Source organism: Aulonocara stuartgranti (genome assembly GCF_965226115.1).
Source record: "Aulonocara stuartgranti genome assembly, chromosome: 22".
NCBI classification, from domain to species: Eukaryota; Metazoa; Chordata; class Actinopteri; order Cichliformes; family Cichlidae; genus Aulonocara; species Aulonocara stuartgranti.
This window is the reverse complement of record NC_138957.1, coordinates 25,039,651-25,065,820: the sequence shown is the minus strand read 5'-3', so window position 1 is coordinate 25,065,820 and position 26,170 is coordinate 25,039,651. Positions and strand designations below refer to the sequence as shown.

General features: G+C 41.7%; 1 protein-coding gene across 4 annotated transcripts in view; it reads right to left on the bottom strand.

The window, feature by feature from the left end:
- The window catches only part of LOC309698512 (RNA-binding motif, single-stranded-interacting protein 3), a 296,725-nt gene that overhangs the window by 147,647 nt on the left and 122,908 nt on the right, over nucleotides 1–26,170 (bottom strand). For all 4 annotated transcript variants that reach the window (XM_082521018.1, XM_082521020.1, XM_082521019.1 and 1 more), the window contains 2 exons: nucleotides 18,881–19,038; nucleotides 4,485–4,543 (listed from right to left, as the gene is read on the bottom strand). In XM_082521018.1, the coding sequence (XP_082377144.1) occupies nucleotides 4,485–4,543; nucleotides 18,881–19,038 (217 nt within the window). The remainder of the gene's footprint in view (nucleotides 1–4,484; nucleotides 4,544–18,880; nucleotides 19,039–26,170) is intronic.

Sequence of the window (26,170 nt, the reverse complement as noted above, 5' to 3'; positions counted from 1 at the left end):
AGTGTAGTTTTTATGATGTGGTACTTCAAACAAGGCTTTGCAGTACTTTACAGTGCACACTCATTTACTGAGGGCAAATGTATATACAGATGTACGGTTATGGAGAAACAAGGCATATATGCACATTAGTTAGGTGCCCGTATTGCTTCGTTTTTCTATGCACGGTAACTACACACTTCCCAAACACCTGACCTGTAAGCACACAAAAGCATCATCTCTGCTTTTCTGCATTACCACAACAGACAGCCTCCACTCCCACACTCAGCACTCCATCTCACATATCAACTAGCTTTTGTCTTAAGCTCAAAATCACTCTTTTTATAGGGTGGAACAGTCATTTCTTAAAGAATTATCAAACAAAGCTAGAATGTACATTTTAGGTATTATGAATAGATTCAGGGAAAGCTCATCATGCAAGCAAATCATCGCAACTTGCTTGATTGTCCAATAAGCACTTAGATTTAAAGAAAAAAGTAAAGAACATCGTGTTCCTTAATTCTGTGGGTGCTGTATTCCAAGTATGTGCTGCTTGATAAGAGAAAAACCGAGTGCCCAAAACCACTTTTCCTGAGGGGTATTAAAGGGAAGCACTGTGTCTGTGTTGTTAAGAGATTACTAGTATTCTTATTGAGGCTACTTGCTTGTGACCTGCTTATTTGAGCTTGTCATTACAGAGGTTTGTGAATAAATCCGTGCGTCATTAGCAGCTCACCCACCAAACTTTTCCCTGTCATCAGTGTACACCGATCAGGCATAACATTATGACCACTGACAAGTGAAGTGAATAACCCTGATTATTTCTTCATTGCGGTACCTGTTAGTGGGTGGGATATATTAGGGAGCAAGTGAATATTTTGTCCACAGAGTTGATGTGTTAGAAGCAGGAAGAACCGGAAAGCATAAAGATTTAAGCGCACTTCACAAGGGACAAATCGTGATGGCTAGATGTTGTCAGGATGCGTTGCATACCTAGGAAACACCTGGCACCAGAGTGCACTATGGGAAGAAGGCAAGTCAGCAGGGGCAGTGTAATGGCTTGGGCAATGTTCTACTGGCAGACCTTGGGTTCTGCCAACCATATGGATATTACTTTGACATATGCCACCTCCCTAAGCATTGTTCTAGAGCAGTGTTTCCCAACCACTGTGCCATGAGAAATGATCAGGTGTGCCGTGGAAGAAAAATTATCAATATGTTTTTTGTAACATTTTGTGTTTGGTGGTGTGCCGTGCGATTTTTCTAAAGTGAAATATGTGCCGTGGCTAAAAGGTTGGAAAATCCAGAGCATGTACACCCTTTCATGGGAATGGTGTTCTCCAATGGCTGTGGCCTCTTTCAGCAGGATCATGGACCCCGCCATAACGCAAAAACAATTCAGGAATGGTTTGAGGAGCACAATAACAGGCTTAAGGCACTAACTTAGCCTCCAAGCTTCCCAGATCTCAATCCATTCAAACATCTGTCGATGTGCTGGACACACAATCATAATAATAATAATAATGATGGATTGCATTTATATAGCGGTTTTCGAGACCCTCAAAGTGCTTTACAATTCCACTATTCATTCACTCTCACATTCACACACTGGTGGAGGCAAGCCACAGTTGTAGCTACAGCTGCCCTGGGGCAGACTGACAGAAGCGAGGCTGCCATATCGCGCCATCTGCCCCTCTGGCCAACACCAATAGGAGCTAGGTGAAGTGTCTTGCCCAAGGACACAGCGACCAAGACACACAGAGCTGAGGATCGAACCGGAAACTTTCTAGTTACAAGATGAGCTTCCCAACCCCCTGAACCACGGTCGCCCCCCCACACAAGTCACTATCATCTACGTCACCATCATCATCATCTTTACTGGTTCATACTTTCATTTTTAGAAATTACATATTTGTGCCTACAGTTGGCAGCTTGACATACAGCACTGAGCTCTCAAAAGGTTGAGTCGTTTGAAAGTTTTTTGCCATATGAGCAGGTAACTCTGCCGTTTGAGACATTTGTTTTTTATGAGTGTAAACAATCCAGTGGTAACTAATCTAAAGTCTTTGTTAATTAACTGATAAATTAGTCATTAGTCTCTGCAATGCTTTGTACAGTATATACAAAAGCATAATTATTTTAGACTGTTATGAAGAACATTTTACTCTTTGACAAAATATAAACACCCAAACGTTAGTCAGCAAGTACAAGGTCTGTTACTAGCTTGGTTTTCCAATGGCTGATTCTCTCTTAATAGCACTCTCTCAGAGATGACTGACCTCTTCTCTAGCCCATTTTTCACATGGTTTTGGCAGTGCACTCACTGAGCTGAGCTAAAGACAGATAACACAAAAGAGGGAAGAGGAGATGGAGAAGGAGAACAGACAGGAGGGAGGGAGAGAGACAGCTGCGTGATGGTAGCACAGTGAAGGTAAGCCACCATCCTGACATTTAAACAAGTGTCAGATACAGGGGGTCAGATGAATGGAAACAAGCCGTGACCAGATCGGGGCTGTGTGCCAATTTCGATTTGTTACGAGGAGCGGACGGCAGCCCATCGGGCTTCAGTGCACCTGCCTGGATCGCTTGCGCTTTGATAGCTGCTCACCTTTCGGGAGATGCTTGTCCCTACCATCGCCAAGTATTTGATCAAAGAAAATCAAAGAGAACTGCTGCACTCCAAAAAATAAAAATAAAAATAGTTATGCATTTTGCCATTTTGTCCCATCCCATTTTCTTAAACGCTTGTCCAAGTCAGGGTTATGGAGAGGTTAGAGCTGTCACAGGTGAAGTGCACCGTCAACAGGTTGCTAGCAGGGCATCTTATGGGTTTAGATTTTCCATTGAACATAAAAGAAATAAGTAAATGACAGTATCAATAAATAAATATGTAATAAAATAAATTATATTTTAAAAAATACATTTGTAATTATAAATATGTATTTAAAAAGTACCACTTTTAATACTATAACAGACGTATCTTTTATCCTCTCTGCAACGTTATAAGGTCTTGGTGTTCAAGTGCACTAAGATCATTCACGTTGTAATTTGACATAGATATATATATAAAACAGTTACTGGGAGAGATGCCCAGGCAGAAATGGGAAGCAAAAAACGGCAAAAATCCTGTTTTTGTGCAGCTTTGCCTCACCTCAATTTGCCTTTCAAACACTAAAGAACTGTAAATTTCTCTTCAAGGTTACTAAGCCCTTCGTCCTCAAACTCTTCTTCGTCACCACTTTTCTGTATCCATCTACCTCTCTGTGACTGGGTGTAGACCAGCACCATCCTTTCCACTCATAAAATAAGTCTGCTTATATTTGCTTTTTGGCATCTCAGCAGTCCTGCATTCCAGGAAGGTGAGTTATGGGAAATGCTGTCTCCCACAAAAGCTGGGATGTTTTTTTTTTTTTTTTAGTGTTGTACATAACTCAGGTCAGCTGGACATGGACAACACTAAACATCTAATTTCTTTTATTCGCAACCCAGGAAGATTCAAAGATGTTTGTCTCACCTCTTTTTATACCTCTCACTGTCCCCTCTAATCCACTCTGTTCTGTGTCCTGTGACCTGTAGATATATCCTTGCTACTAACAGGCATCCAAGTGTTGTCTTTAATGGCCAGGCGAACTCACAAAAAGGACCTGCCAAGATAATCAGCCTTTTTTCCCTATCCTCTAAAAGGCAAAGGTTCTTTTCCTCAACATTTTGACCCAGCAGGATATACTCATGTGTGTAACAGGGTTAAGAAGGCAGCTTCACCTTGAAAGGCCACACTTCAGAGCCCGGGAAACCACAAAAAGCAATTAAAAGTATTGATGGAACTTCAATAGCTCTTAAACAGTGCTGCCAGACACCTCGGGGCAAGTAGCACACTAATCTTTTTTTTTTTCCTTTCCCCTCCCTCATCCCTCTATATTCTCTTCTCTTTCACAATTTCTTCACTTAAGACTTCACTGGTCTTCATCATTAAAAAATTGATTCCTCAAAAAGTATTTTCAGCCTTGTAAGGCAGCTGACCAAGGTTCTAAGAAGATGAGTTTGACAAAGATAATAACTGAAGTTTATCTAATCTTTGCTTGCTTGTTAGCCCTCTAATTGGCTGCATATGTTCAAGCATGTAATTGTGTGTAGTATGTGTGCCCCAGAAACAATTTCAAATGAGCCAGTAATGTCATTATTTCATGTGCATTACTGCGCGGATACTAATGGAAACACCCTTTCCAAATGATTGTCATCCGTACGACAAAGCAGGAAATCGAGGAAGAGATAGGGAAAGGCTAAGAGTGTGGCTCCCTTTCTAATCATCCTCTGAAGCAGGCCAGCGCCTCCAAGAGCAAGATGTTTACCTAGATCCTTTTTCTCACCAGATCACTGATTTACTGTGTGCACCTTTCTCGGCCGATGTCTGAAATTTACAAAAAGGTTTGGACTGCGGCTCCTGTGACAGGACACCCACAGAGTGACAGTCAATGCACTTAAACAAGGCACAAAAACTAGACACTTACCTTTGCACTGGTTAGTGTTCTTATCCAGAATGGCCTTGGTTGACACTATTTTCCCATACCTGTAAAAACAGAGAAATCTAATTTAGCGTTTTACACTCGTAATAACCCACAGGGCCTTCGCCTGGTCGGACAGTTCATTTGGATTACCAACCTGTGGTTAATATATTTGCCTTATTTTCTATACTTTGCCATTTAGTTACAACGAGCAATTTGCAAAGTCACAGAAATGTCAAAAGCCACTGGGAAGAGAAATCACTTGAGGTTAATAAAATTATGTGTATGGCTGACTTGGAATGAATGGGCAGCCCTTTGGCATTTCAGAGAGTCACTGAACATTATAAAAGGTCTAAAAGCATGCAAGTGCAATAAACGGTCCTAAAGGTTGCTCTTTTGGTGTAAAGTAAAATTCATGTGTTGCTAATGAATTTATTTGAAATCTAAAAACTATAAAGCGAACACATTTAAATCAAAGGTGACTCAAAGGAATAATGATACGTCTTAATGAGCTTTAGAGGAGCTGGTAGGGTGATATGATGTAACCTTCAGACAAAGACAGTACAGTAGCCCCTCCTGCTTCTGTTCTTTATGTTAAGCTAACTGTCTGTTGACTCTGGCTTCAGAGTGAATGAACATACACCACTGGGCCCCTCAGAGCAGCTCTACCGAATACGTTACAATAAAAAAAAATATTGTAGGGAAAATTGGCAGCAATTGTCATAACAATTTGGGTCTTTTGGTGTATCTATCGTCTCAGATCTCCCTTTCAGAAAGAAAGTATCCAAGAAAATACCCAAATTTTACCGCTATGTTTGTAAATGAGTGAATAAATTCTAGACTCCCCGTATTCTGGCAGATTCTGTAACTGGAATTTGTGATATAACTTATTCATAAAAAATATAAAACGTGTATGATGCTGGAGCCTATTTGGACCTGTGAAAATCCAATACAAAAGTTGAAATTGCCAAAGGAGCAGGACTGCATAAAGACACCTACGGTATGCTTATAAGCTTACATGTCACTGATGCAGCTCCACGCAAAAGCAAAAATATATTGTATTTCTTTATTCCACGGGTCTATATGCAAAGTGGCTTGCAAGGAATTTTTTGACTGACCTTCCTGACTGACAGACAGCAAGATCTTCTATCTGCTTGTCTCAGCTAAAACTGCAATATGCTGCACTGTGAGCTGCTCTCTAACTACACTGTGTGCACTAATGTACATGCGGAGATATACTACATGCATGCATGCGTGCATGTGTGCTGATATGTAAGTGGGAACAATTCCCTGTATGTCAAAAGCACATCACAAAGACTACAACAAAGGACAAAAAACAGCCACCCTCATCGCTGCATCTGGGCACACACACTTACATACACTCACACTTATTCTGTAGGGAAGAAGCAGTGGTGCATCCCGGCCCATATTTCACCAGCAGGGGATAATTGTGCCATTTCTCAACGAGTGGCGGAGACTCTATTTATTGCATGCTGCGGTGGGATGGGTGGTGGATATGAACTGATGAGCTCCGAGAGGAAAACTACCAGCTCGCACACACTAATACAGATACCACACGAGTACACCCACACACACATACACGCATACAAACACACAGAGCGACAGCACTCACCAATCAGTGGATTGTCTCTCTTCAGCAGATAAACAGGCCATTTTAGCCATAGGGATTCATAATCTACTGCAACAGAGTGGGACTAAGGTGCAGCGTTTGATCATACCGAGACACTCTCAAGCATAAGCACAAAAGATGAACATGGAACAAGGAGTTTTCACTTGATTAGTGAATGTGGAGAGCTGGGGCAAGTGCCTTCAGCACTCGCTGAGCTACAAAGCTGTAAGTAATTTTGTAGCACATTAGAGATACAAATTTAGATTTGATTTTTAAGTATTGATAAAGGAAGTAGGTGGGAATTACCTTTGTGTTCTACTAATACATTTCAAGTCATTTGAATCGTTTGACAGCAAACATCTTCAAAATTAAAAAAGCCTAACTTTTAACTAAACTAGAACATTAAATAAGCATTCAAGACCAGCATGTCAATAACCACATAATCAGTTGAGGCAATGTGTCAAAATTTCCCAGCTACCCTCAGTCAGTTTAGCACCTGCTGAAGGCGGGGGTAACACGTGCTGAAATAATAAGGATGTGAAACTACATGGAGAGCTTTAGTCTAGTTCTCAAATATGAATTATTGGTTTTCTTTACAGCTTTAGTTAATATTAAATCGTAACTAGTCACTAAAGACATCTTAACTGTAATTTAGTCACTGCCCTTTGCGAAAGGAATATTTCAGCGGAATAAGAACGTGTCTAACACCAGCTGCCAGGTCCTATTGCTGTTTCTACTATTTAACAGGTGATTTTTTTTTTTGACTGAATTAAACACTAAAGGAGCACAACTTAAACCCCCAAAATAAAAAACAGGCGATAGACTCGGCTAGTCACTGACAGCCTATTACTCGCCCAGCCTTACCAGTGATTATATTCATTCTTACGTCATAGTACTGATTTTGTGCTGATTTACCGCCAAACACCACAGTATATGAAAGGGATTGTTATTTGTTTATGTGCACTTAGGTGTCTGCCCTCCTTCAGTACTTGCGTGAAATTTTTTGTATGCTTTCAGTCTGGGAAGCAGTTAAAAAGCCCTGTGCTTTTGGCACAAATTGGGGGAAAGTTCTCATTAAAACTTTGTTTGGACTCTGGGGAAGCAGGAGACAGTAGCTTTCCAATGCCAACTCATCACTGCTTGCCTCATTAAATGTTAAAGATGGCTCATCAATGGATCCTATCCGCGGTCCAAATACACGCCACAAAGATACTGCAGCGAGATGAAAAGGCAAGAAGGAAGGAGCAAGCTTCAGGCCCATAATGGAAACATATTGGAAATGGATGAAGAATGTGATCAGTATGGTCATATATGTGTCGTGTGTGTGTGTGTGTGTGGGGCTGTGGATGACCCTGCTGGAGGCTCCTTCGCCTCTCTGCCAGGCAAGCCTGGGGAGGCTTTGATGTGACAGAGGCAGTCCCTGTGAGGCGCAGGTTTAACACTGTGATGCTGCGGCCGGGATGCAGAGCCTGTCTCCACTAATCCTATTTCAATCACTCTTCCAGCCTCTTATCTCTGACTCTGCTGGCCTTCGGCCCTCCCCCCCTCCTTACAAATCTTCTTCTCTTACTTGTTCTCTTTCTGTCTTAATGTCTCTCTACCATCTACCATTTCTCTTTCCTGTACTGTATCCTTATTTCTCTCCTTTTGTCTCTCTTCGCCCTCCTTCTTCCAAATAGAAATACAATGGCAATCATTCTGATGCAACATCGGATCAACCCCAAGAAAAAGAGACACCAGAAATAAAACTGCCTATAAAACAAAGGCTTTACGAGCTATTTTAGGCTGATGAAAATGTACAAATTGTGGTTGATGTAAAACATGTCATTCGTTTGACAGCTGTCTAGGCACTGGAAATGTGATAAAATTGAAGCTGAGCTACATTTTTTTTAGAGGGCAGCTGCATGTGCATGAGACATCCCAGAACGGCATTTCTTTCTTTCTTCTCGCTCTTGCTGGATGAAAGGATCCAGGCGTATTCCATTTCCGTCATCAGAGCTGAGAAAGTGAAGTGCCTCTTTGCTGTACGTGGGCAGGCAGAGAGCTGCCCAGAACCACAACACGTCAGTGTGGTACGTACAAAAGCACAGGAAAGGAACGGGTGGATGGACCACCCAAGTGTTGTGCTTAGACCTTGCCCTCTGCCTCTTGACACACTTTACAAAGTGACTGTGTGTTTGCACGATTACACAACACAGCACTGCCTTGAATAGCAGGTAGGTGAAACCTGAACTTGGATGTGGGACAACCTCCTCACATCTGCACTCCCAGAAGGTCTTTATGCCAATGCTTGGTGAGTTGTGAGTATGCGTTTCTTTTCCTGTGCAAATGAAGGCTACTATAACGGCATATGATAGCCCATCTGTGCATGCATATGAAGACTTGAACATATGCATTACTTGTGTATACTGGGCGGCACTGTTTGATCAAGAACAAAGGAAAAGTAGCAAAAAAAAAAAAAAATTGGAAAAGCAAGGAGTAAAATCAGCTGAAAATTGTATAAAAGCAGCAACACTCTTTTTTTAGGCTTGTTCAGCACCTTTGGAGAACCCGTGTAGGGACTTGGGGCAGGTGCAAAGGCACACTATGGAGAATAGTAACTGTATTCTATCATCTCTGCAGGTCTTTATACAATTAATTAGAATATAGATACTCTAGCTGAAAAAAATATGAGCAGTGAGGGTTCTTCCCATGTAAAACCAGATGCAGGAGACACCCACTATCCAGATTTACGGTTTCCTCTGAGCAGTAAATATTACCCCGAGGGTTTCCTTAACCTTAAAAAGCACACTGTCTTATTAAATATGTGTAATGGTTATGCCATATTAGTACCCTTGTGAGTTGCACACAGCAGCATTTGAGTACATTAACTCCACTAATTTCCAGCAACAGGCAACAACCAGCTGACTGAACAGCCATATTTTTAAGGATGAGTCCCGCCATAGTAAATTTTAGCAGCTGTGAATTTGGCTTGACGAACATCTGCTTAAAGTTGAACAGCAAAGTATAACACAACACAAGTAGAAGGATGGATACTACAAAAAAGCAGTTTTCTCCGTCTTATTTTGTTCTTTTTCCAGTAATCAGTAAGAATATATGGACATACTGTATTGTGAAATTACACCTATTTGAGAAAAACAACATTACATATAGTTTTATACAGCACATTTTATTTTGTTAAGTCTTTGATGGTAATTCAAAAGACAGGTGTCACTGCGGCAGATGCACAGAGAGGGCAGAATGGGAGAAAAAAGATGGGAAAGAAGCGCGCCTTCTTTATAGTCTTACATCAAAGATAAAAAAGAAAAACAGGATGTAAGAAAGAACCAAACATAAAGAGGATGACAGATGAAAACAGGAAATCTTGGGCAAAGATCACATGCGAGCACTTAAGCCTTCGAGAACACGAGTCATTAAAAGACGAGAGAAAATAGTACGTACACTCACCGGCCACTTTGTTAGGTACACTTGCTCAGCTGCTCAATAATGCAAATATCTTATAAGCCAATCACATGGCAGCAACTCTATGCTTTTAGGCTCAACAAAATTGATCTCTTGGTCCCTGATCTGCTGGGACAGTCAGGTGGTAGGGTCAGAAGCTGGTGTAAAGAACATGAAAGCATGGATCCATCCTACCCGGTCACTGACAATCACTACAACTCTCATGCTGTATACAAGCACTATGCAGCATCTGCCCTTGACCGTCCCCTTGTAACAGCTTAAGTGTCACACAGCTCACACATCTCCAGCTCAGAGTTTAGGCCTCCTGTTTATGCTGCAAAATGTGGCAAAGAGTTTGAATGTCAGTTGTAAACTAAGTGATGTTGTAAGCTTAGAAAAGAGAAGTTTCCAGAAGAAAGAACATTAAGAGAGCATGTAGACGGCTAATCGTTCATTTAAACATTCAAGGATGATAAAAAAAAAAGAAGACATGAACAAGTAAAAAAAAAAACATTCAGACACTCAGAATTAGACATTAGAGAAAGGACACACAAATAATAAAGATCCAGTGAGAAGGGAAAAGGTAAACCTCTCATGACTCATAATGCTGTTAAGCCCTAACACTAGTGAAATGACATCAGTGACTTCTCATGATCCCTGAAGTAAATGGAAACGCATGAAAACCGTGACCAATGCAAAGTGAGTGCAATGTTGCGCTTCAACACACTTCTTTTTTTTGCCTTAAGCAGATACAATGTGCATTTTACCCTCTCCATCTATACAGTATAACATTGATTCAATACGCTTATTAAATGAAAACAATGTCAAAAAAATCATTCAGAAAAACAAAGACTACAAAATTTATACATCGAAACAGTGCGCTGGCAAGGATGAGAAGCGATAAATCAAAAAAGCTTCAACAAATTGGATAATTCCTCTTCTGGCTTCAGCAGTCAATCTTTTTCTTGGCAGAATCACTTAATTTTGTATTTTTTTTTTTAGGTGCCGGGATTCCCCAGAGTTTTGTTGGCGGGTTTGCAGTAAACTGGCGAATGTTTCCTACCGAACCCTTAACAGCTCTAAATGCAGGAAGGATGTTGGAATGGAAGGTAGTCTGGCTGTTTGTAGTGTTTTTTCTTTGCTTTGCTTTTTTTCTCCTGCTTCTACAAATGTCACATTCTTTGGGCAATAACAAGCTGGCAGTAGTACACAACATCTAACAATCATGGCATCATAAGGTAATAGAGCTTCATAATTTGTTAGACGAAAAACAAGATAATGATAAAGTCCATTCATTTTCAACAGAACGGAGCTAAAGTGTTTGGCCAGCGTATGTCATCATACCCATCTGCTGAAGTTGGCTGTGGTCACACACGCTGTGGTCACTGGCTGTCATCAACCATTGTCATTTAACTTTTTTGCCCATTTCTGTTACTGATGGGATTTTATTTTTAATGAACTGGCAAGTCTAAAATGGATGACAAGTTGATTAGAAACATTCAAACTTACTCACCTCCCTCAATAATAAGAATGGATAATAGCTGCAAGCAGAAATGAAGCTGCCGGGCGCCAGTGAGGTAATTTATAAAGGAAAAGGAGGTAATTTAAAAGTTTTAGCATATGTTCAGAATTCATTGTTACAGAGTTAAATTTAAAACAATTCATTTTCACATTAAGGGATGTTCAATAAAGGAATGCTTTAAAATTCAGATCAGCTCGTAGAGGTTCCACTGGGAAAATTGTTCTCACAATTTACTCTGTGTCATTTTGGATGAGACTGGATCAGCGTGCTGAATTGAATCCAGCAGCATTCCATTTATGTCTTGCTGTGCAACTTTCTCATGAATAATCATCCCCCTACCTTTTTTCTAATATTAAATTGACATAAAATTCAAAATTTTGCAAAAAATTATATATTTCAGGATAAATGGAATTCATTTACCAGCCTTTGATACTTATTAATTCTACCTGCTGTTCTTTGCAAAAGTAATTCACATAGATTTGATTTATAACGGCAGGAAGAGGAATAAAAGAATAAGTTCTTTGAATTTTAAAAAATATTGTATAAGCTATTTTAAAGTTGCATGTAAAGTGTGAAAGTTTTTGCTCAGGGGGACACACTTTTAGTAAAAAGAAGAAAAAAAGATATTTAGGACTGTAGTTGAGTATGCCAGTGCAAAACTTTGGTATAAAGCCAGTGGTTAAGAGTGCCAAACAAAAAATAACTTGATGTATTCTGAAGGGTTGTTCCACGGTTATAAAACACTTGATTGTGATGAACTGGTAGCACATCATAGTGTAATCTTGGATTCACAAATGTAGGCTAAGCTAAAGGCAAGGCAGACAACCACCTCTGGACATCAAACACTTTAGTTAAGACAAGTTACTTCTGCCAAGGAGGTTATATTTTTGGCAGCGTTTGGGTGTGTGCATGCATATCATCTTTCTGTCTGCAAAGATCTTATACAAAGAAGTTTTGAATAAATTCTGATGAAACTTTGTAGGGGTGTTGAATGGGGTCACATTAACAATCCATTAAAATTCATTTAAACTACAGCCACATAATTAAAACATTATTTAGAATTAAGAAAAAAGGCTGAGAGAGTGAGTTGCCTTGGCAGGGATTTGACTATCAAGATGTTTTTTCATATTTTATTCATGTACACTCTTTTTTGTTTAAATTAAAGAAACAAAAGGTCAATTAGGAAACTTTTTTTTTTGGGGGGGGGGGGGGGGGGGGGGATAGCTGTGGTCAGAGCTACTCTACTGATTACCCTTGTTTATGACTTTTATGCAAACGTAACCGAAGTATTGAAAAATATGTATTCTCCAAATGGTTGGCGAGTGCTTGCCGCCCCACTTCTATCCTGTTTTAAATACTAGGAGTAAATTTAACCTCCATAATTAAAATATGCATTTAAGTATCATATTAAACTTCTAATTTAACTGTTTGGTAAGTGCCCTGTTCAGTTGAATGCACTCTTCAAAGCCCGAGAGTTGAAAATACTGGAGCAGAAAGAATGTGCACCAAAAACAAGATGCATAAATCCAGATCTGAGCCTGGGAAAATCAAAAAACAAGCAGGTAGTTTGTGTTGACTGACAGTGTGCATCAAGAACAGACAAGGGCAACAGTAAGTAGCAACAGGAGGCATTAACATGAGTGTTGCTAGTTACCATTTCTCCCTCTCTCCAGCTCTCTCACACACACACACACACACACACACACACACACACACACACACACACGTACACACGTACACTGGCCTTCTTCAGAGCCAGCCTTGCAGAATTGCCTGTGTTTGTTTGGAAGTGTCCAACCTGTCAAACCCACATGTCGTGCACTGCTGTCTGACACGCACAAATGAACACATCTCATCTGTGCTGGTGCGGCTTCTGCTTTCTAGATATTGCTTCAAAAGGAAAGTCAGCAGAGTGAAAAGGAGAAAAGGAAGAGGTAGGACGAAGCAGAGTCCAGAGATCTCAGGTTTCGTCCCTTACGTCAATCAGTCTTTTTGTACAACTGACCCTGTTGCTGCTTCTGCTGGAGCTTAAAAACTCTCTCGCCCTGTACAGCTGGATTCAGATAAAAGGCAATGCAGCGTGTGGAGACGGGCAATGACTACACTGTTGCTGTGGTTGCTGGTATACTTAAACTGAAGTGAAGTGCAGCTAGAGAAAACCAGACATTTTTTGAGAAGGCATTTTCTGTTAACCTAAATGCATCTGAATCTAAACTCTTACTAAAACGCTATTTAAGAAAATAACTCTGCTGAAAGTGTCAGCTGTTGTGTAAAACTGGAAGAGGAGATCTTTTCAGCTTCTAAATAGGCAAACTGTCTACGTGTCATGTATACAGTAATGGGAGTATAAATAATTCAAAAATACAGCCTAAGGCCAAATCAACTTCTCTGCTCGCCCTCGCTCTAAAATTGATGTTCAGGAAGGAAGGAGGTGTAGTATTTTAGCCAGTTTGGCTTGGCCAGTAAAATGATTGTGTCACTTGTGCCGGAGCAGAGAAGTGGAGGGTTTAACATGATAAAGAGATGTTAGCAAGCGAACGAGAATGAAAGGGAAAAGAAGTTGGAGAGGCGGAATAGAGTGTTACAGAGAGAAAGAGGAAGAGAGACAGAAAAAGTGGGTGTGAAGGATTCTAGTTCCAAGAATAGCAGATGCTTCTACTCGATTTGAAGCTGTAGGTGTAGGAGTAGTTTAGGCATTCCTGTGGTTGTGTCACTGCTTTTCAGAGGTTAAACATCACTATCTCTTTGTACCCTGAGTGACGCACACCCTGACCCTGCAGAAAGACGAGAGGATGGTGTGCTGGGGGCAAAGACAGAGCAGAAGAGGGGCAGGAGTTGAGGCAGGTGGATAGGTGGAAAAGTGAAAAGAGACACTTACAATTCAAGGGGGAAAAATGAATTAAGAAGACAGACTATTAAGGAGACAGATACAAATATAGACATTTTAGAGTCCATAAAACCTAGTGACAACATACCTTGAAATGCTATCCATGTTGTTTGATGCTTGAGTTTCTTTTTGTAATGCAAATTCCTGCTACTCATTGGCCTAACATAAAAAAACAAGATATTATCTGCCAGTGTTTTTCTCTGGCTTAAATGCAGATGTACTGTGGGTGACGTGATGGTAAATTTGAGACTTTGAAGCTGGACTGCAGAGCCCTTGGTCACACTTATTCTCCCCTCTGTCAGTTTTTTGAAATGGAGCCATGGGACAGGCAAGCTCTGATGGCTAAGCAGCTAATGTCAACACTGGACCTCAGAGAGTCATTTTGGATAATGTGGCACTGAGTGCCTGAGTCTCTGCTCCATAAAAAACAGGTGGTCCCAGGGTCACCCCTCCCTTCTCTCCCCCTCACCTCCTGTGCTTAGCATATCTCATGCCTCTCTCCCTCCATTTCCCCTCTCTAGGTCTCCCTCCACCATTCCCTCAGCACACACGAGAAAGGTTATTTGAGCAATTGGTGGTGATTAGCTCTTGATTTGGCTGACTATTTGTGAGATCAGGCCAGTCCACGGATGCGAAACCCACTGCAACTGAGGGCACAGCTGTTCGGCCAGGACTGAAATTGAGTGAGGAGAACCGAAATGAGAAATAGGGGAAGAAAAGGGGACAAGAAACAAGGAAAAACAGTTTTCAAGGGTTTGGCTGGCAGGTAAAATACCTCCAGTTTTCTACTTGTTATTCCAGGTGTAGAACCTCATGAAGAAATTCCTTTCTTTCAGCTACCTCCTTCCTCTATTTCTAATCATCGCCCGGGGTGGAGAGCACAAACAAGAAAAATGTGGATGCTGGTTAAACGGGTTTACCCCAAAGTGATTTGGGGGGGTATGCGCTTGCTTTGTTGGTTGGGTTGGTTGGTATTGGGCTTATGGTTGGCCTACTGCCTCAACATTGGTGGCTAGGCCAAAGAATTTTTCTCACAATAACAGCTATTCCTTCTCTGAGTTTCGTCATCCATCTATCCATCCACTCTGCTAGCCAGGCAAAAAAAGGAAGGCCTCTCACTATCAGAGTGTTCAGCCAACAAATCCCCACTCCGCTCCTTTGGCCTCTTCCCTACACCCATATATTAGGCTGACGGCTGTGGAGGACCCAACACCGAGCCAGCTGAATAAAACAGATTAGGCACCCACCCGAATCTAACAGCATGTAACTCCAACCGTTGTGCGAACTTTGGTATTCTTACTCCCAGGAACAAAAAAAGGTTGAACGAGGTAGCTGAACGAAAAGAAATGTTGGCTTTAGCATCTGCAGTAACTGCATCCTCAGTTGTTTTTAACTGTATACTTGTGTCTCTGCAATTTCAGTCTTGGTTTTTAGAGCACAAGAACAAGGAAATCATATCATATCTGTAACCGTCTCTAATCATCTGCATAAACACACTGGTGAGTACAGTCACCATTTGAATGCCAGTATCACCAAACAGAACTACAAATGGCACCAACAACGATCCAATGCTGTCACTATATAGAGAAAGCATGTCGCTGCTGCTGAATGCACAAACCCTCATTTTGCACACTATAGGTTTTTACTGCATAGATAACAGTCATTCTGCAATATTGTAATTCACAGTGTTGTCTTCAAAGATAGAGTTATGTCTTTAAATCAGCAATCAGTAAATTAAACACTTTGGAAATATGAATATTATATGACTCTATATATTTGTGCAAATCACAAAATTAAATCCCTCTGTGTTTTGCATTTTAAATGAGAACATAATTTTGGGAGAGAGAACTTGATGAAGGTTACTGGCTCTCAAAGACAGGATCTTGGTAATAAAATATTAGAGTTCACAAGAATGGGGTAAAAAACCACAAGGCATTTATTTTTCTGGCATCTCTCAGGCGCATTCAGCAGCCTCCAATCAGCAGCTACGATATGGCTCGGTGTCAAGAATGCATCACTTTGGCGGCAGCGTGTTTGCTTCTGAGCTAGATGTGAACCAGGGTGGGAAGAGCTGCTTTGTGTGCGATGCTACAAACGCCGACCTAAAAATCATCTTTGACCCGTCTCACTTCCAGCACTCACGAGGGTCGATACAGGATGCCGTGTACACACATAAGAGCACGACAGTTAGGCCGGCTAACATTACTGAAAGTCACCCACAGTTTACTCTCCTAAACGTACAGTGCCAAATTTAGCGAGCATTTATGTTTAACACAGAGGCTCCCCGGGAGAGCTGATGGGGCCGACGGCCAGGAAAGGAGGTGTTTTGTGCTGAAGGGGGACTGGGCATGTGGGGGGGAATAAAACCTGAGGGGAACCCAGGGTGCCGCAGACTGCAGAAGAGTCGCATGACCTTTTCTACAATGCTGCCACCCGCCTGCCACTGAAACACAGTCTGGCTAATTAAAGTTTCAGTGGCATTGAATTTTCACTGGCACAGCACACCCCGGGCAACCTTGGGGGCTTCTAGGCAGGCGATACACAAAGTGGGAAAGACGGTAGATGTAAGAAAAGAGGCAGAAGGTAGCAGAGTAAATGCATTTAAAGAAAGGACAGCCACTAGAGGACAGCACGGCAGATCCGAGCTGTAACAAAAAGTCAGTGGATTTTCATAACACAGTGGAGAAAAGCTATATATTAGAATGCAAATCTACATTCACAAACATGCACGCTCCCTGGGTATTTTACATAAGCTCCGACATGGTTTGCCCTTCCAAACAGTTATGCTCAAAATATTCAAGATCACATGGAATTAGAAATGAAATTGAAGCTCTCCAACTCTGTACAACTGGGTGAATGCAAGAGCTAAAGCAGGAGATATCCAATGTCAAAATGCTGAGTGCTTTTCCAAATCTTATCGGGCCGCCTCTCAGCCTAATGGAATCTCGATGGGTCAGTTTCAAGAATAAATGCATGACTTATGACATGGCTGCTGGGAAGATTACCAAACACACTGGACAGCATGTTCCTTTCTCCAAAGGATCATTGAATAATTGGCCAAGTTTGACCAGGACATTTCTGAAAATATGTCCAAGAAAAGGTTATGCAACCAGACAGACTCGCTCATGGCCTGTATTTCACAATCTGCCGGCCTTGTCTCCATTAATGATCTTGACCCCCTTTTCACCATTTCAGAAGTGAAAAGGGTTTAATGAAGCTGAACAAAGCTGCTTGTGTGTGTCTATGTGTGTGTGTGTGTGTGTGTGTGTCTGTGACTGTGTGAGACAGAGAAAAAGAAAGCCTGTGTGGCTGTGTGTTACAGCTTGATGAGGTCTTGGTCTGTGATTCCTTGGGGAGGTGGTCCAATCTAGGCTTTATTAGGCCTTATTGAGCTGTGTGCAAGCAGGTGTGTGTGTCTGTGTGTTTCCTCTATCAAGAACATTTGGCAGAGCTTTATGAGTACCTTTGTGTGTGTGTGTGCGTGCGTGTGTGTGTGTATGTGTGTGTGACACCAAAAGACACCGAGTTGGTTGCAGTTTAATGGGGTGTGCATGGACCCGATTTCAAGCCTGTAATTTTCTTCTTAGAGGTGATTTTTTTTGGTTTGATTGCATCATTTGTGTACACAGGCACAGCTATGCTTCTCAACCAGCTATGCTTGGGTCTAAGCATGTGTCATCCTGTGAAAAAAGACACCGTTTGCTGTATGTAGAATACAGATCGGATTTATTGCTACATGACAAATAATCGAGTTGTGGCCTGCATTCTACCTTGAATATCTCACAATATTTTTTTCAAATACAGAGAAACATAGATACGGAATCTTTATTAGGTCCTTGAAAGCACAGACGCCATGCATATTTTTTTCATTAAAAAGAGGAAACAGACATTTTTTTAATCTAGTTAAACAGGTGAGTGATTATCCAGCAAACACAGTAAAAATTACCTGTATTCTAGGCGGGTTAACTATAACTGGTAGCTAGCCATTAGTACAATGTTCTAATGGTGTATGTCTGGGATTTGCAGCTAGTATAAATTCTCTTCAGGATACCTATACGTGTTTATGTTGTATTATATCTTTTTAAAAGATGACAGTTTCAACTGGGATATTGACAAAACTAAACGCACGCTGTGATTCACTAGCTTGTAGAATCATCTTTAGCAGTAATATCTTGAAGAAATCGTTTTCTGTTTAACATCATCAGATTCCCACGGTTGCTCATGTACAGCTCTCTTAAGGTCCAACCGCAGCATTTCAATCAGGTTGAGGTCTGGACTTGGACCTCAAGGTCGGAGCCATTTTTAGCATTTTATTTTAGATTTGCTGCAGTGTTTGGGATCATTGTTCTGATGAATGATTAAATTTGGGACGAGATTTAGCTGCCAGACAAATGGCCTCGTATTTGAATCAAGAATATTTTGGTGTACAGAGGAGTTCATGGTCAACTCATGGTGCCCAGGTCCTGTAGTTACAGAACAACACCAAAGCATTATTTCTCAATCACCGTTCTTGACAGTTGGTGTGATGTTTTGATGCACCTAAATGCTCCAGACCAGCAAACTGCCAAAACTACTGCTCTTACAGAGGTGGCCGCTGCTGCTAAGCCTCTTAATTCCTATGGACACAGTAAATGTGTGCTTAGTTTTATTTGCAGGACTCCAACAAAATAAAAAAGACAAAAATCACCAGTTTGTACTGGGGTATGTTTTGTCTTTGTTTTGTTTTCATAAATGGCGCATATGGTAAAAAATCGAAGGATACATATGTGTATCTATAACGTACACCTGTTCTGATAAATGCTTGACAAGCACAGCGTGGCCAAGAGCGGCACACAATTATGTAAATGAGAGAAATATTTATACTATTGGCAAGAATTACAGTATAACCATTGTATTTAATGACGATCGTTCCCAGTACTCACGGTTGGCAGAGTTTGATGAGATCCTGGTCGGTGGTCCCAGGTGGCAGGCCTCGAATGTACAGGTTGGTCTTACTCAGCTGCTCCGCCCCTCCCTGGCTGCAGCTGTTGGTGCTGGGGCTGGGAGGAGCCATGGGATGAGGGGGTGGAGCATAGGGCTGCTGGAAAGAGAAGGTAAAGAGAAAGCAAGTCAATACAAGGTTTCATTTTAAGACAGCAGGCAGAGTCAAAGCATTTAAAGATTCTCAGAGCATGATTATGAACAAGAATATGGCAGCAAACGCGTATTTGCTTAAAGGAATGGGGAAGTGATGGCAGCCTTAGTGGGGAATGTCTCTGTCAAAGCTTCTCTGGTTCTCATTTTAGCAGCTGGTATGGATTCGTATTCATGTTACTGTGTGTGAGTCCCTCTCTTTGAAACTTCTGGCCTCCCCAAAATTTATAAAGAAACTAAGAGAGTGACCTCCTGCATGTCATTATTAAAGAGAGATGGCAAAATGCATTTCAAGGTGTTCAGCTGTTGCCAGTAAAAACCAATGAATATAAACAACCACACAGCAAAGTTTCTCTTTTTTCAGCAGGGGATTGTTTTTTTTTTTTAAAATGCGTGTGTGATCATTGGTTTTGACACATCATCCAGCCGTAATCCTACTGTTCTGATGTTTACAGCAGCTTTAAAAGACAATGAGAAGTGAGGTGTGAAAACATTTCTTAGACAGGAGCAGAAAATGTGAGAGAGAGAGTTCAAAATGTTTCATTTGAAGAAACAGCAGGCACTGCCAGCACAATGTCCCCGCAATCGCGAGACGAGACATTTTGGGGCAGCTGTGAAGCGGCGAGGAGAAGCGAGCAGGGTCACTACGAGATGAAAACCCAGCAAGTAAAAGTTTCAAGAAAGCAACCTTAGCCTCAAATAATAATACTGCGAGGAAAACATCTTCACGTAGAGAAATAAAAAGGTCTACACAATGACAGGAAAAGTGCTTCGCTTCTTTCAAACTTTTGTCACCTTCCTGCTTAATAAAGCAATAGATTATATCTGGTTTTGTAACTTTCTGGGCTTTTTGCGCATATGCAACTGGAGTCGAGGGGACAAACATTTCTTCATTTTGCATCTTAAATAAACATTTCACCAAGGTGACTCTCTGATATTAGAGTTCACGAGGCTCCTAGCAGCTTATGAACAGTTTTAAATGATGGCAACTTCCTGCTTTCTACTAATACCCTCAAAACCAATTTCATTACACTGCGAAACAATTTACACCTCAGAGGGTGTGAGATCCTGATGCAATAATCCAGTACAGCCTATTTTATAAGCATCTCAATATGAATGAAATTTTCAGTTTAATCTCCATCTCACAAAATGTATTCAAAATGTATTAGAATTATGATGCCCCAACCCCTCCATTTGTTTTTTTCTCCTTGCCTTTCCCATCTCCTGCTTTCCTTATGTGCTTGTTGTGCTGTTAGCATAGATTTATGGTATAGGAGTCAGGGCCCCCCGCTCACAGCCCATTTATATCTCTATTGCAGGGACACTGCACATAGTGACAGAGAGAGAGCCGGGGCCCTGCGGGCATGAACAGAGACACAGAGACAAAAAGCGAGGGAGAAACACTAAAAGAGAGCGAGGAAGGAAGTGAGACGGAAGAAGAGCGAAAGAAACCACACTGCAATAAAGTGAGTGAGTGATGAATGAAAGGGAGGAGAGAAAAATGGTCAGGGAAAGAGGGGGACATGACTAAATACCACCACCAGCTCCAGTTAACCACGTTAACCCTTATCTTCCCTAGAGAGAAGCTCAAGCCCTCATACCATGCTGTAAAACCCCCCCACATATCCATGCACATACACCTACACGCACACAGACACACACACACGCCATTAGCCCTCCAATCTGCCCCACACGTTAGCAGCGACTGGCGGAGCATGGCTGATTTGATGTGCTATTTTAAGCGTGTGTGCCATGCCAGCGTGTCGCCTCCCACTCCTCAGACAAAGAGCCGGGGTCCCTGGAGCGTGAAGAGGGAGCCACGTCCATCAATAGACGGCCAATTACCACGCTGAGCTTAGTGGAACTGATGGGCAGCCACTCACTGTGCTGGACTCACCCACACTGTACACATGTCGGCCGTTGTGCATACGCTCACACTCACAGACACACCTATGCGCCACATGATAACACAGAAACAACCTTTTTCAGAACAGTCATCCACAGCGCGTTAATATTAAAGCTTTAATATTAAAGCTTGAATATTAAAGTGAAAACAACTACTGTTTTAGGTCTACGAATGATGACCATCAGAATGACTTTGTACATTTAGGGAGTCGACGTCCAAGTTGAAAGAAGTTTGAAATTTAAATCCAACTTTCAAGCACACAGGTCCGATCACCACAGACACAAATTTCCCTAAACTTCCCCCATCCCGCCCCCCACCTTGCCCATCTGGTAGCCTTGGTTGCATGGGCTTGAATGAAAAAAGCCAAACTAGTCTCCAGTCATTCAAGTTTCCACGCTGTGGCAGTATAGAAGAATCTTAATCTCTCGAGTGCCCTGTGGGACTTGTTTTTTCTCACTCAAATGCACAGCTGCAGTCCAAGCCTTGACTTTGAGGCTTTCACCTTAGGTCCCCCCCCCGTCCACTCGTTAGATTTTTCTCTTAGTCCGCTGCAGTTTAAAATACACACATGGTAATTACCACACTGTGTGACTCCAACAAATTCGCAGCACAAACGAGAGACACTAGACAGAACCTCTTTCAGCGTTCAGTTTTAATTAATAGCCCCTCTCTCGCTTTCTCAGGCTTTCTCTCCCCCCACTTCTTTGTTAGCCCCCATGGTGACACACACAGCCCTGACTGTCCTTCTCGGGCTCCAGGCTTGGCTTCCATGCTTACTCTTTGGAATTCATGTGTCCCGCCCTATCGATTTGCTTTCATTTTTCTTTTTAAGGTCAGAAGCTGAAATCTTACACAGTGAGGCATGGAGGGTCAAAACCAGTCTAATACTTACAGGGATGGGTTAAAAGGCAGCATGCAAAGGTATCCACTAGGAATCCCCTGGGATGAAGAACGCAGTCTGTGCTAAAGGCCTCAAAGGAATGGTTGACTATGCGGTTGGGGGTGGGTCAGGGTGAATTTAATGGCACATTTTTAAAAATACTACTTTTATTTTATATCTGGAAGAATGTGGTACAAGTTTAGATATTTTGGGTAAAAACGAAATGGAAAAAGCTCCGCGAGAGCTCCTCAAATCTAATCATTACTCAAGTAACTCCATCATTCTTCTATGAAGACGATCCTAATATCAGCTTGCTGTGCTGTGTAGGAGCCATATATGTAATTTAAGTAAGATTTCTGTTTAATCTTGGGGCAGTATGTGAACTTTTAAATGCAATGGATCCAAGACAATCCTGGACACAACTGGTTTTCTCTGCAGCACAGACACCCACACACACACAGAGCACCAAATGTTTCAAACTCTTTGTTTTATATCCATTTCCCTCTTTGCTTCTGCTGGTCGCTGCACTAGAGGTTAATATCCAGGCTTGTTTTTCTTGCCGGACAGTTTCATGACTCCTGTTTACCCTTGGTCTGTCAGCCTGCCAGATCAGGCTTCTCAAATATATTAAATACTAGCCTCATGTGTCAGAATGATGAGGACTGAGTATAGCACTTGGCAAAGAGTAATTTACCAAAAAGGGGAGGGAACAGAAGACTCACGGGAATAAAAAAAAGGATGGGAAAAATAAAAGGATGGGAAAAATAAAAAATAAAGCAAGGTAGAAAGAATTAGAGTGAAATAGAAGGGTGTGAGAAAACCGCTGGTTATGACACTTCAAAAACCTCCAGGTGGTAAATGAGAAAAACCTCCGTTCTGCCTCCTCCCTACCCAGGTGTGACATGCCGCTACAGAGGCTTACTTGGGATTTCAATTTGCTGCACTGTATTTTAGACAGGCAAAATGGTTTACACAGGCCCAATTTACCGAGCCAGTCGTGAAGGGGGGCTCACAGCCTCTGTGACACGCCAGGGAATGTTTATGAGTGTATTAAGTGAGGATGATAAATCTAGCCTACGTTACATAGGCTGAAGGCGCATGGCGTTGTGATGTATATTTACACACCCACACAAGGACAATGCATTTTTTCCCCTAAACCACAGCTATATGCTTTTTTTTTAAAACCACTGCTAGACTTATAAAAGGCTTAAACCTGCTTTGGTCACTGCGTCACATGCATGTTTGTGTAGTGTTTAACAAACACCGTGAGAGACGGTGAAAACCAGTGAGCTTACACAATGCTTAAATTCTGACTTCTTAAAATATTTTATAAAACTTTACCACTTTGTGAATTTACCAACCCATAAGGGAACACTTAATCTTTCACTTAATTTCTAAAATAAAAAAAATGAAGATAAATGGTTTTCAGTGGAGGGAATTAAGACAATAACTTTATAAAGTACAAGGTTAAATTAAACATGCACTTCAGATTTAAAGAATAAGGATTAAAACAGAACATTTACTTTTTTTTTAATTGTGATGTAAAGTCTATGACAAGCTACCTTTTTAGATAGCACCTGGATTGCTGGCTGTCCCGATTTTAGAGGTGATTACGTGTTCAGATAAAGTGGCTTCTTACTTCTATCAAAAAAGTGTGAAAACCTTCTTTGTGACTACACATAGAGAACAGAGCAGAGGGCAGCCACAGCTGTAATTGGAATAAAAGCAGGCTTATGCCATCCCTGTCTTTCTCCCTTCCTCCCTGCACTCCGCAGGGCAGGGCTGTGACTGGAGGAGAGGAGGCTGCACACTAGCGTGGTAATTGGCCTTGATTTATAGGAGGCCAGAGCAGCCAGCGAGAGCTAGCTCAACACTGGCACTAGGCCAGACAAGGCCACGCTGTCAAAATCAGTAAACCAGCCTAACCCGGCCCAAAGCCCCCCATGGCCAAGACACCACTACTGGGAATCAGTCGTCACCATCCAAAGGGTGCGCACATGCGTATGTTCTTGTGTTATTGTCTATTTGATATTCTTTGGGTTTCTGTATTTGCTTGTGTTCAAAAAGTCACTCGAGTAACACACACACACACACACACACACACAGAAACTGAAAAGAGAGAGAGAGAAAAAAAGCTGCCACAAAAAATGACAAGCAGTCTCCTTAAATTGAAGAAAAAAGCCTCTCGGCTCATTTTTCATTAATTCATGCTGGCAAAGTCTCTGCAAAGACTCTTAAAGACAAGCATAGTCCCAGAGGCATCCCTTCCAAACTGCCAGAACTAACAGCTAGCTCGGCGGTCGGCTGCATTCACAGCAGCCTCTAAGCACGGGAGGAACACAAATCCCCCATCCATCCTGGATAGCTGCTTCCAAACCTTTAGCCCTTAAACATGTGTTTTGAGAACTGCAGCTGCATCTCAATGCTGAAAGAAGAGGAGGTGGGGTTGGGGGACACGCACGACACACACTGTAAGACTGACGGGAAAAAAGCTATTGCCTGTCCTCTCGTTTCTGTGCTTCGCGCTCTCTCTCTTTGTCTGTGCCTGTCTAGGTAAACCCATAGCCAGAGGAGTGAATAGCAAATCATTCCCGAATCACCTGGGAATGCAATGCTGCTGATTCTATAGCAAAATCTATCCTATAAGGGAAGACTGAGAGCGCTCTGTATGCAGGGGCATGGAGAGAGCAAGTGGGGAAAGAGAGCTGATGAGAGTAAGAAGAAGTGGAGGAGAGATATAGTTACAGGTACAAATGAGTTGGAGCCAAAGGCTGAGAGAAGTGTAAAGCCAGAGGGCAAGGAAAAAGGGGAAGGAAGTATATGTAAAGAACAAATTAGAAAAAGACAGATTAAAGTAGAGGGGTAATTCTGAATGTCTGATTCTCTCTAGGCGCTACTAAACTGTGTGCCTCATTCTCAGGAAGAAAAAAAAAAGAAGAGGGAGTGAGAGAAAAGACTTGGATGCTGGTAAGCCGACACTGCTGTGGACAAGGATGCAGTGGGCTAATTTTAAATATGCTGATAGGCCCATCTACAGCATCCTTCAAGCAGAAGATGGGCCTTGTTCTCTCTTCCCGTTTCTATCCTTTTATCTCTCTCACCTTCTTTTTCCTTCCCTGCTCTCCTTTTGTTTCTTTGACTCTGTTTTCTCGCTCTGACTTTGGGCCAGATAAGCGAGCGGCGTTGCGTTGTGTCAGGAAGCATGTATCTAGATACACAGCCCCGGGGTTAAAATACAGGCCCGTATCTTCCACAAGGGTGAGAGATAGGATGCATGTATGTTATCTGACAGAGGGGACAAAAGCGACAGAGGTAAACAAGGGATGCTTTATGCATCGCTGTTTTAAAACCCTGACTCATCTGTTTAGCTGCAAGTGGAATAAAAAGAAAAATACTGGGAGGTATACTGTAGGCCAAAAAGGAATATATACTACATACTAAAAGATGCGAGTCAGAGTGTTTAATATTAAGGCTGGATTGTAAACAAAACCGCGGCTGTCGTTACAGATTGTAAAGCCGGCACTCAGAGATAGATCACGGCTGGAATTGGAATTGCTGCGAGACTTAAAAGAACATTTCTTTAAGCTTGAATGTCATTAGCTTATTGAATGGCCATTATCAGGTGTTATCAGTCCAATACATATCACCAGAAGGTGGCCTCCTCCACCCACGAGGAGGTCGTTATCGGCTCAGTCACTGTGGGGTTCCCCACAGATAAAGCAGACGTCATAAGCTATGTTTGCAAACTTGTTTAACATTTTACTTTTTTTTGAACACCTCCACTAGATGTCTGCTTAATCTGTGCCGCTCTGTGTTTATCACTGATTAAAGAGAATGATAACGACCCACTGAGCTTGCTAACGAAGGCACCTATTGCTATATGTATGGGAGTGATAACGGGACAGATAACGGGCATTCAATGGGCTGATAACTTCGAAATCAGGTGTTTACACTTTTTTTTTTTAAGAGAGTAGGGGACTACAAATAAATATGGGAAAGATGAAGCAATTCAGGTGAAAGAAAATTTGACTCTTGCTGATGGTTGAACATCACACAAGTAATCTGCCTGTTAAGCTTTATCAGAATTTGCAATACATGTACTATATTCATGGCAAAGATGGCAACAGCAGCGCACATAATATGAAAAATACACCTAAAACAAAGCAGCATTATGTCTGCACCTCTGACACTTCAAAAAGTTTTCCAAAAATATTTTTAATACATAAAACAGCCAAGGTGATGTATTTAAAATACAAAAAATGTCTTTTTCCCTTTCTCTCGGATTGAAATTTT